Raw genomic sequence first — 12,127 nt, 5'->3', positions numbered from 1 at the left:
AATTAGAAAAATGGCTCAAAGCGTAGTCCCTTAGTAGCATTAGCTTCACTCGGGAACTTAAGAATTAAAAATTTGTGGACTTAACCAGATGGGGTAAACAATCTGTGTTGTTTTTTTTTTTTTTTCTTCAGCCTTTCATGTGATTCTGTTGCCGCTGAACTGTTTAAGAAATCAGATTTCATAGAATGACCATACCTAGAACTCGAGCAGATACCCTAGGCTACATGGGAACAAAACAATGATGGCCTGAGGTTTCTGTGGTGATTGTCATTTGTTTTCCAGAGCATCGATTCAGCATTTTTCAAGGACAGGTCAAAGTTCAGATGATATACAAAATCAGATTTTCAATGAATTCTAAGGTTTCTCCGAAAACCCAAAACCATTTAAAGAAAAATTTAATATTATTTTTCTCTTTCCACAAAGTTTTCTAATATAATCTTAATACACTGGATCCCTGTAAGGAAGAATAAATTTGTGGCTTTAATTTCCTTCTCTCCATAGGTCAGATATCTGCTAGCTGTTCATATTCTTTTGCAGAAGGTGAAGCAGGATACGGTATACATCATTCACATCATTACAGAGCCCCGAGGGTTGTGCCATTGGTCCAAGAAGTGCCCTAGAATTGTTGGAAATGTTTTAAGCTGAAAATAAGGATAAAACAGTAATTCTGGGGGTGGTAGTGGCTGGAGCCGTGGGGGTAAAGGGGGAGAAGAGAGGATGAGGGAGAGAATGAACAGGCTATGTACTAGAGTCTAGGCACATCTATCTTAAATGTGCAGACCAGGTCGATAATCATTGGCTGTAAGAAGAATCAGTCTTTTTGGCAGTTTCTCATTCTAAGCTCTTTCAAAACCAAAAAGCATCATTTTAGTTGGATGGGAAAGTAAGTATTATTCACTCTGGGAAAAAACAGAACCTAGCTGAGAATGGAGACAACATAAGTACAAGTTCCTAGCCCGGCACGACCCCATTGGCCTTCAGCTCGCATCCACGAGTGACTTCTCTTAAATACGGCTTTTCTCGGCATTCCAAGAGCTATTACTTCTCTGTAAATTCCTTCCACACAGAGATCACATCTGTTAATTCCTCCCACAGTGTGTGGCATGTTGGAGCTACCGCAGGGACAGCAGCTGCATGAATGAGTGAGTGAATGGAATGAGGATGGATGTGGGGGTTCATGAAGTTGTTAAATATGGGCTCTGCCAGCTGCTAGCTGTGTGACTATTTAACTACCCCAAATGCTGTTTTTCGAGGTATAGGAAATAACAGACACCATGAAGGAACCTCCATGATAGGGCCACTGTGATGAATCAATGACATGTGATGTGAACACGCCCACTCTAATTCTAGTGGATTTTTTTTTCTTTTGTAGTTTCTGTATTAGCTATGAATCCACAGCTGTTGGTATGTAGCCACGCCATGATACTAAATGCCAAGGAAGGCAGAGCTCTTGAGGCTGAAGGAAGACAAATATTTGAGAAATCTAAGGGGAAAAAAATGATAGTGCTGACAATTATCTGTAGAGAAAAATTCTATGTGTTTCATCCTACTATACATGTAACATCATATCTACTTGTGGTTGGAAACAGACAGTCTGAGAGTATGAATACTGTCAGGAGGCTTAGCATGACAGCACCACAGCCCATGCTTGTTAGCTTCCTATAGAATCTGCCAGAAGCCCAAGAAATTCTCAGTTAGGAGAAGACGTTCCCATGATAAACACAGGCTGGTGTGGCTGAGTTCATTTCCAGACATACGGATGGAAAGGACTAGAGATGCTTTTGGCTGTCACCTGGGACAGGTTGCTAGAGCTGGCATGAAGTAGGCATGGACCTTGCGCGTTGCTCAATACTCTGAAATCCACCAAGGATGATTTGCTCCAAAACGTCAGTTGCAAAGAGGTTGGGAAACCTTGTATTAGAGGTTAGACCTCCAGTAAGAAACAGGCATCATTAGCACAGTAAATATTTACTCAGTTCTTAGTCTGAAGGTCTAGGGACATGGGAGCTAAATAGAGTAAGGACTGGCAAAATTTAATTTAGCAGAGGTAATGCATATTCGTTAAATAACTAGACAGGTAAATACAAATCATAATATTCCTAAATGCTGTAGGACCGTGTGTATCTTTCTGATCCCCAAATGGAAAAATAACTGAGCGACACAAGGTCGATTGAGTAGGAGAAGGGACTAAATAAAAGCTCTTCTCTTGAAAGGTATGGGTAATGGTCTCTGGCACAAGTGCTTTTAAAGTACACTCTGAAGAAGTAATTATGCGTGTGTCCTACCTGGTTTAATACTGTTGAATTCTTTTTCAATCATCTCTTCCGAGGTAGACAACATGAGGTTTCTTACATACAGGATTTTCACTGAAGACATCGTGTCTTCATCAACTTCAATTTCTGGCTCTGCCCAGTCTACTGCAATTGGATGTCCCCACAACTGGATTCTTCCTGTTGACGATGATCCGAAGAATGATTAATTATTTAGAAATCAGGACATCATCTCAGCTCATGCTGATGGTCTCCTAAAGTGAACTGACCGTTAAGGACCTAAATGACTAAGACCACTAAAAAAGATTGTTATTGATTTTAAGACATTCAAATGATGCAATAGTTGGACAGAACAGACTTCCGTGCGACTGGTAGCTTATCATAATGATTGAATGTAAAGGGAAGTAGGATGTGGTCGCAAATGGAGAAGAAGTGAGGAAGTGGCGAGCATCTTTGACTCTCAAGACAGCTTTTACAAGGGGGAGGTAGTCTTTAAGGTGAGAAAAATAAAAGGGGAGAAAGGCGAACGGTGGATTTAGGACTCCAGACACAGTCTGACTCCATGAAGCATTAAGAGGCTGCTCGGACAGCATCCGCTGAAGTTGGAATGTGTTATCTATTAGCCAGACACCACCACTGAGACTTACACAAATGAGCGAGGGTGGGTGGGGCCAAGCATTCTTTGTTCTCAGTCCCTCATACTTGATCCAGGGTTCAGACCAACCGTGTCCCTTTCACATCTTCTGTCTGAATATACAGGCAGTGTGAGAACTTGGAGAAAACATATTTTTAAAAATCCCAGTTCAGAGAAGACGAAGAAAAAAGTTGGTGATGAGAAATTTAACTCGTCTTAAAAGAGAAGTTGTTATTCAAGTCAGCACGTGTTCCTGTACCCCTACAGTGGTAACTTATGGGATATTTCTCACTGTACTGTGTTTTTCCCATGAGCCTCTCTGTTCTTTCTCATCATGACCTTGTGAAAGGAGGGGGTATTGCCTAATTTCAGAGCTTCCAAGTGGGCCAGTTAACAGTAATTTCCCTTTAGTACTCTCTCCCTTTTGATTTTTGCCACTCTGAAACCACATTCCTGGAGGTTCCATGTTGAAGTGGTGGGATAAGGATGAGAAATCAACTCAATTTCCAAATTCCATGGAAAATGAAAGCAAGCTGTATCTATCTCTTAGAAAGCACAGAACAAAATTAGCGTTGGGAAGGATTTGTTTGTGTAATCATTACACAGGGGAAACAAATACCCATCCTTTTATTCCTTAAAAGTCAACCATGGTCTGTTGTGGTGTCACACACCTTTATTCCCAGCTCTTGGGAAGCAGAGGCAGGAGGATTGATGTGAGTTCAAAGCCAGCGTGGTCTACAGAGAGTTTCAGGACAGCTGGGGCTACACAGAGAAACTCTCTCAAAAAACAAACAACAAACAAGCAAACAAATCAATCATGATCTTCCGCAGAGGTGTCAAGAGCATACAAACAAAAAGTGTAGTCACTTTAATAGCTCTAGGGTCATAAATGTTGGGCATAATGGTACTTGTGAGGTGGAGGCAGGTGACGCTTAAGTTTGAGGTCAGGCTGTGCTAAATAACAAGATTTTAAAACAATTACTGGGTAGAGTGGGTATCTTAATCCACCCGTAGAAATTTGTCCTTTACTCTAAACCATATGAAAACAGTAAGCTGGGCCCGGAGAGATAGCTCAACAGTTAAGAGCATTTGCTGCTCTTCTGCATGCACTCAACTCGGAAAACCTACAGAATGGCTCACAACTGTCTGTTACCTCCAATTTGAGGAGATCTAGCACCCTCTTCTGGCTCCACAGGCACTAGGCACCCACCTGATGCACAGTAGTGGACAAAACTGAATGAAATGGAAAATATTAAGTCCAGGTCACGAAGAGGCTAAGGACACTCCTTGTCTGTGCCCTTGACTCAGAAGACTTGGCCACTATCTAGAACACTATGAAAAAGCATCAACATGGAAAGGCATCCATCACTTCACTAAATTCAGCAGTTTTTGGGTCTAACACAATCTTACTCAACTTGGAAGCTAGCATCTAAATGTTGAACATTTTTGGAGGAGTGTCCCTAATACTGTTTTGTTTTTTACTTAAGAATATGTGCAGGAATTCAGGAGCCAGAAATAAAGTGACAAACCCATTAATAACTAATTGTTGACAAAGAGGCCAAAGACAAGCAGTGGCAGGGCAGGGGTAGGGGTGGATAAGGAAAGAAAGCCTGTTCAACAAGTGGTGATGGAAAAAATGGATATTTGGAAGAATGAAATTAGATCAGTGTCTTTCTTCCTATACAAAAAAATATCAACTTAAACTGGATCAAAGACCTTAATTTAAAACCTGAAACTGAGCTGGACATGTTGGCACGTGCCTGTAATCCCAGCACTCGGGGAGGCAGAGGCAGGTGGATCTCTGGGAATTCGAGGCCATTCTGGTCTACAAAGTGAATCGAGGACAGTCCAGGCTACACAGAGAAACCTTGTCTCAAAACAAACAAACAAACAAACAAACAAACAACAAAACAAATCTGAAACTGCTGGAGGAAAATATAGGGCGTACACCTCAAGTGTATGCAAGAACTTTCTGAACAGAGCTACAGTGGCTCAGGAATTGGCCCAAGAATGCCCAAATGGGACCACAGGAAATTGAGAAGTTTCTGCATGGAAAAAGACACTGTCAGCAGAGTGAGCATTGCAGCCCACAGGATGGTCAAAATCGTCACCAGCTACGCTTCAGAAAGCTGCTCAAGATTTGTAAAGAAAGCTGCAAAATTTAAACTCTCCCCCAAATTGCCAATGAACAAAAGCGCTAATGAACAGACAATTCTCAAAGGACGAAAAATCAACAGAACCAAACTGGCCAGTAAGTATTTTTAAAAGTGTTCAACATCCCTAGGACCAGGAACATGTGTATCACAACTACTCTGAGGTACCACTGGAATGGCTAACATCAAGAAACTGGACGGTGAAAGCTGGCAAGAATGTGAGAAAGAGGAATCCTTATTCGCTGCTGATGGGAATACAAACTAGAATAACCATTATGGAAATCACCGTGGGGGTTTCTCAGAAAACCTTAGAGAACTATCATGTTACCCAGCTACAACACTCCTAGGTATGTCCTGAAAGGACTCCATGTTCGACATGTTCATTGCTGTTTTATTCGCGATATCAAGGAACAAGACGCAGCCTCGATATCCATCAACAGGTGAATGGAAAACGAAAGTGTGTACAGATAGGAAGTGTGTTCTGCTTCCATTTCTGTCTCCAGGATTCTGTCTTTGAGGGACTGTGGAAGTCTTTAAGCCAAATGAATCCTTTCCAGCCCCAGTTGATTTTGGTCAGTATCCCATCACAGCCACAGAAATGAAATCTGGGACGCGTGTTTTTAAATGGAGGGACTCAGAGTCAGAGTGACACGAACCGTGTTTTTCCCTCCCCTGTGGATCCCAGCTCGGAATGTGTGTGCTTGCGTCTGGGAGTGGGTGTAAATGTGGGTAGAGTAGACAACCTAGAGAAAAAACCAAGAGGAGGTTTAAAAAAAGCGGCGAGGAGGATGAGTAGGGCAAAAGGACACGTGTGGCATGAGAGTGGACAAAAGGCTGGGGGGGGGAGGTGATGTGGGGAATCAGAGGAGGTGAAGAAAAGAAGATGAAGGGGAGGAAGTCTCCTAAAACAGTGATGTCTAATGCCTTGTAGCCTAATTTTGGAAGAATGTATGCAGGGCCAGGACATAGCTGGGTGATAGAATGACAGCTCAAGACACTCTGTCCAACCAATAGCTCCATTAAAAACAACAGGCACGAGCAACAAAATTTGTGTGAGGGCAAAATAAATCCAGAGTTTTGTTGTGTTCCACTCCTGTGACCCTGTCTCTCATTCGTAGTTTTCATAAGAGGAGTGTACCCTAGGACTTGCCATGCTAGAAAAGTGGGCCTCAACCTGGTGGGGTCATATATCGGGTAGTTTTCATATTAGATATGTACATTACAATTGATAACCGTAGCAAAATTACAGTTAAGAAGTAGTAATGAAATAATTTTATGGTTGGGGGTCACCACAACAGGAGGAACTGTATTAAAGGGTCTCAGTAGTGGGATGGTTCACAACCACTGCTCTAGATGGCTTCTCCCATTAACATGAATTCATCTTGGCACTCGACTGTGTTGACTTTTACTGAGTTGTTTAGGGGAAGCCGAGGACCTCAAAGTATTTGCCTGTGTTGGTCTGACCCAGCCAGTGCTGTTGTTAAATTCATGGAGTTGATGCTTGGTGCTCACATGCATGGCGGGAGAGCCTGAGCGGAGGTGTTGACGAAGAATGTTTACGCTTCTCATCTTCAGTTAGAAGGAAATCATTAGAAACTGGGAGACATGATGAAAACGTGTCTGTTAGTTGTCCTTGGGATGGTGTTCCACAGGCTGGCGTGTGTCTATACCATGAGAGGTAACCCAGCCCCGTTCTAATTAGCCCGTGAACTTACTCTACATGCGGCTATACCTGTGATGGATTTGTTCAGTCTTGTTGTTTGGTTTTGTTTTTTTGAGACAGGGTTTCTCTGTGTAGCCTTGGCTGTCCTGGACTTACTTTGTAGACCAGGCTAGCCTCAAACTCGCAGAGATCCTCCGGCCTCTGCTTCCTGAGTGTTGGGGTTACAGTTTAGTCTTAAGAAAATTTGCTGAAGTTTCTCTGTAGGAATGTTATCTATCAAAGTTCTGATGCACAAATGCATAACTTTCCAAAGCAAATCTGTAAAATCTTTAGAAAACTGAAGGAGACCGACAGAGCTAAAACAATCCTGGGCTCAAGGGGGCCTGCAGAAACAGATACTCCAACTAAGGACCATGCATGGAGAGGATCTAGGCCCCCTGCTCGGATGTAGCCCATAGGATGCTAGTAAGGCGACTAAGGGCTGTCTCTGACATGAACTCAGTGGCCAGCTCTTTGATCACCTCCCCCTGATGGTGGTGTGGCCTTGCCAGGCCACAGAGGAAGATGATGCAGTCAGCCCTGATGAGACTTGATAGGCTAGGGTCAGATGGAATGGAAGGAGGTCCTCCGCTATCAGGGGACTAGGGAAAGGGCAGAGGGGGAGAAGAGGGAGGGAGGGGAGGGTGGGAATAGGAGGAGATGAGGGAGGAGGCTACAGCCAGGATACAAAATGAATGAATTGAAATAAATAAATAAATAAGTAAATCTTTAGGGAACTGAATCAACTGTGCGAACAATAAGCAAGATGAAGAACTTAAAGGCAGCCCAACAGCAAAGCTCAAACAGTGCATGCCTTGGCTGCTGTCTGTTTGGAGTACTGCTCAGGAGCAAGGCTTACCTGGCAGTAGCCTCCTCCTAGCCATGGCGGCTGCGCGGTGCGTCTCATATTCCACAAAGGCGAATCCCCGGTTTTTGGTTTTATCTGCAGCACTTGGGTAGACTATGACATCAACAACTCCTTCTGTGACCTTTTTCATCTCTGATAAGATTTCCTCTCTCTTTTTGGTTTTGGGGATCCCTCCCACAAACAGTCGGCAGTTGTCCACACTGGCACAGACTCCTAGGAGACGGCCATTGCTAAGGGAGGGAGGGAGAGAGAGAGAGAGAGAGAGAGAGAGAGAGAGAGAGAGAGAGAGAGAGAGAGAAAAGCAATTTTCAAAAGTGAGAATCCGTGTGCAATGGAGCACGGTGACAGATGCTGCAAATGTGTTCCACTTTCAAAGACAGCGTGGTTTCTCTAGAGAGGTCAGAAGATGTTTCAATATAGATATAGACTGACACCCCTCCCCCCCCCTTTTTTGTGGTAGCAGGGCCTTTCGTGTGCTAAACAGATTCTGGGACTAAGCTATATACACAGCCCTGACCTCTGAACTTTTTTTTTTATTTTATATGTGTATTTCATAAATGAACAAAATATAAAAATAAACATAAAGGCTTAGTCAATAGAAGCTGCTGCAGTATTTGTGGACATCAGCAAAACACAGAATTAAAGATTCTTTCACTGCCTAATACTTGACAAGGATTGCTCACTTAATGCTATATAAAAGCCAAAAAGATTTCCAATCGAGAAAAATTTAAATTCATTTTTATGCCACATTGTTAATGGCTTTGGAAGCCCTGACTTCTTTGGGATCCTTAACAGGAGGAATTTTTGAGGCTAGATTTGATAGGCTAGCCTGAGCAACATAGACCTCTGAACTTTTTAAGAAAGAAAAACAGATGAAAAACTGGTTAGTCCCTGGTCTCTTTAGACTGGATGTGGGTTCACCAGTTGCCATCCATTCTCGCCTCTTCGGGATGTCCCAGTACCAAGACAGCTCTACTGGGCCCTGCTCCTCACTTCATCTTCTTCCCCTGTGTCACTGGGGCTTGCCACTCTTCATGATTCATGTACACTATCACCAGGCTGAGAAGCTCTTCTGATTATTTACCATTAAAAGCCCCCCCCCCAAAAAAAAAAAAAAACCAAAATTACACATAGCTAGCAAGGTGGCTCAGTAGGTAGAGGTGCTTGTAATAAGCCTGAAGATCCAAGTTCCATCTCTGGACCCGCATGTTGGGAGGCCAGAACTAATTACTAGACTCCTGTGCACATGTACACACACAAATCAAACAAAATAAAACGGGGATGGTCTCTTGTCTGTATCAGATTTTCTTATGTTACCTTATTTGTCCCATAGAAAAGAGCCTGCAAGATGAGCAAAATAGGTGTCATTTCTATTGTCTAGACAATAAACTTGAGATTCCAAGAAATTCAGTGATTCGGTTAAGGTCTTACTGATTCTGAGAGGTGCAACTGACCCCGGGGCCTCGTTCATCCTCCTTTGCAGAGTTGCCCATCAGTAAGATGAAGGATGCCTTCATTGTTACAGATGATTGACAAGTTTTAAGTGCACATAACTGTTGACTAACCAGTGCCTCTTTTGGATAGAGCCCAGCAAACAGGTGAGGCCCACGCCGCAGGTATGAAGATGGTCACCATCAGTCAGAACATCATCTGAACTGGAAATATGCAGGGCCTTAGGATGCAGAGCTTTGCTGAGATGACATATTCTTGGCCTGGCCTTTGCTTCATTGTGTATCATAATATATTATCCTTGGCTCTTTTAAAAGGCTTTCCTATTTTTATGTGTATGAGTATTTGGCCCATGTGTGTGCAGAAGAGGGTTTTGGGTCCCCTGGGACTGGAGTTTTAGACAGTTGTAAACCATTGTATGGGTGCTGGGAACCAAGTCCAGATCAACTGTAAGAGCAACACGTGCCCTTAGCTACTGAGCCACCTCTCTACCCCTGGTTCTTGACCACTTAGTGCCACAAATAATTGTCAGGTCATACAAAAATGCCTTTTCCTTTTTAAAGGTCTCTTATGAGTGGACAGTGTGGCCTCTGGATGAGACACTCTAGGAAACGGAAGATGGGCTTTCACATTGAAGGATGCTCTACAGCCACTAACAAAAGCAACACAGAAGAATATCTAGAAGCTAGGAAGTACCTTACATTTCACTGCTCAGTTTTTATTTAAGACTATAAGAAGAAGTACAAGAGGCCATTCAGTTTTTAAAAAATATGTAGAAAATCTGAAGACACAATCAAATGTTAACATATTTTAGGCACCAGGGTTGTGGATGAATAGTTTTAACTTTTTTTTACCATTTACTTTTTGATATCTTCTATGTCTTAAACATTAGGCTGGATTTTTATAAGAAATGTGACATTACTGAAAAGAGTGAGGTATCCTTAACAAAAACTCCTTATGTGTCATGAGTAAAAGGTCTTTTTCTCTAGGCAAGTGGGAGACCAGGCTGATTTTCTTGAAACTGGTGACACTTTGTTGTGGGGCAGGCGTGCTGACCTGCCTGGGGTCACTGTCTGGTCATTGCTCACCTTTGCCAAAGAACGGAGGGGAGGGCAGGAGTTAGCACTGACAAGCCCACCTCACTCTCCCAACATTCTCCACAGAATGTGGCTTCTCGGGGAGGGGCCGCTGATAATGCCATCCTCCTGTCATTATGTGTGTTTGCTTGTTTTGTTATTTCATTCAGTTGGGAGCTCATGTATCTCAGGATGCCTCCAAACTCACCACATGACCAGCTATGACCTTGAACTAATTCTTCTGCTCCCCCCTTTCTCAAGGGCTGAGATTGTTATTGTGTAGCACCATCCTGGCTTGTGGGGTGCCTGGATCAAAACCCAGGCCCTGGGCATGCAAGGCAAGCACACTCTAGCCCCTAGTTATACGTATCTTAAATTTTACTTAGGAAAACACGAATACCTCTCTCACTTACTTACAGATAATTTTATTTATTTATTTATTTATTTATTTATTTATTTATTTATTTATTTGTGGTTAGTGTGCCGTTCTGGTATCAGTTGCTAGCAGGGGAGAGTCTAGAGTTTCTAAATGCGTATGGCTGGTCAACATCCTTTCCCAGAATTGCCTGGAGATAAAACACAATTTCTCACAAGCTAAGGACATGACTTTAATGTCTCCAGAAGCCAGGCATTTAGAGGGTGCTCAGTGAATATTTGATGGGGAGGAAGGCGATGTGATAACTGTGGGTCTTTTCTGGGTAATAGCCTCATCCATCCCCTGAGAAATGGTGGCTGACAGCAAAGTAAAACTTACTGTTCCTTTCTGGAAGAAAGGTTTTCTCTCTGGCAGACTGATCAAGGCAGAGTGGAAGTCATAGAGGTAGCTTTGTGGTCTCTTCTTGACAAGTTCGTGTTAAATTTATCTCATCCCCTTAATTTGTGCCTTTACCTTGCTTTGGCTTCCAATTGGAGATTTGCCTGTGATCTTGGCCACTTTCTCTTTCCAAAAAATTTTATCATATTTTCCCTCCCCCTCGTCACTCCCAGTCAGTTTACAGAGCACCTGACCCTTTGAGCTACAGAGATTTTGAGCACCTTATCTTTGTTAATTTCATGATACCCTGTGAGATACAGGTAATTCTGTCTGCTTTATACAAAGGATAGTGAGATTCTCTGAGGACACTGCCAATGAACAGTCATCCTGGTAGCAGGATGGTATTTCTTTTTAATACCCTCTTTATTTTCAATTGCGTTGGTAGGTCCCAGTGGGTAGCTGTGGACTGAATAGACACATCTAGCTGTCAGTCTCCAACACAGCCAATTCCATGTACATTTCAACTTAAAAGCTACTTTGGAATAGCTTACTGATAATGTGTTTCATAGACCAAGGAGTGGGGAATCTTTCCATTCCTGAAACCATGTGTGTGTGTGTGTGTGTGTGTATCCTATATATGTGTGTGTAAGATATATATGATATATATATATATATATATAAATTATATGATATGTAAATTCTGTTTGAGTGGCTACCTTAATCTAACTGAATGCTTTTTGAAATGGTATAATTTATTTAAAAATATTTATTTAATTTATGTGTCTGTGTGAGTACCTGTAGATGCGTATGTATACCATGTCTGTGTCTAGTGCCTGTGAGGTCATAAGATGAGGTCAGAGCCCTGGGAACTGGAGTTGCAGACAGTTGTTATTCTCCACGTGGATGCTGGGAGCTGAACCCAGTTCCTCTGCAAGAGCTCCAGGTGTGCCTAACCGCTGAACTATCTCTCCAGCCCCCTGCAATGTTTTCATTTGTGGTTTCATTATTGTAAACTGACTTTTTTTTTTTTATAACTGTGACATTAACAAAGCAGGTTAAATTATAGTTTCACAACACCCTTTCCGGATTTGCCAGTGTATACTATTCTTGTATGATGTTTCTAACATCTCTGTGTGACGTGATTAAGTGCGGAGATAGAAGTGATATTCTAAGGAGTCAGAGGTTTTTACCAAAGGAAAAAATTCCCCCAGGTCTTCTGAT

General features: G+C 42.5%; 1 protein-coding gene across 4 annotated transcripts in view; it reads right to left on the bottom strand.

Annotated features, from left to right (window-relative positions):
- A1cf (APOBEC1 complementation factor) overlaps nt 1-12,127 on the bottom strand; it is a 79,848-nt gene that overhangs the window by 25,509 nt on the left and 42,212 nt on the right. For all 4 annotated transcript variants that reach the window (XM_021650072.2, XM_060388353.1, XM_060388344.1 and 1 more), the window contains 2 exons: nt 7,619-7,857; nt 2,286-2,450 (listed from right to left, as the gene is read on the bottom strand). In XM_021650072.2, the coding sequence (XP_021505747.1) occupies nt 2,286-2,450; nt 7,619-7,857 (404 nt within the window). The remainder of the gene's footprint in view (nt 1-2,285; nt 2,451-7,618; nt 7,858-12,127) is intronic.

The sequence above is a fragment of the Meriones unguiculatus genome, chromosome 1 (assembly GCF_030254825.1).
Source record: "Meriones unguiculatus strain TT.TT164.6M chromosome 1, Bangor_MerUng_6.1, whole genome shotgun sequence".
Classification (NCBI taxonomy): domain Eukaryota; kingdom Metazoa; phylum Chordata; class Mammalia; order Rodentia; family Muridae; genus Meriones; species Meriones unguiculatus.
Note: the sequence above shows the minus strand (reverse complement) of the source record. Positions and strands in the feature narration are given on the sequence as shown.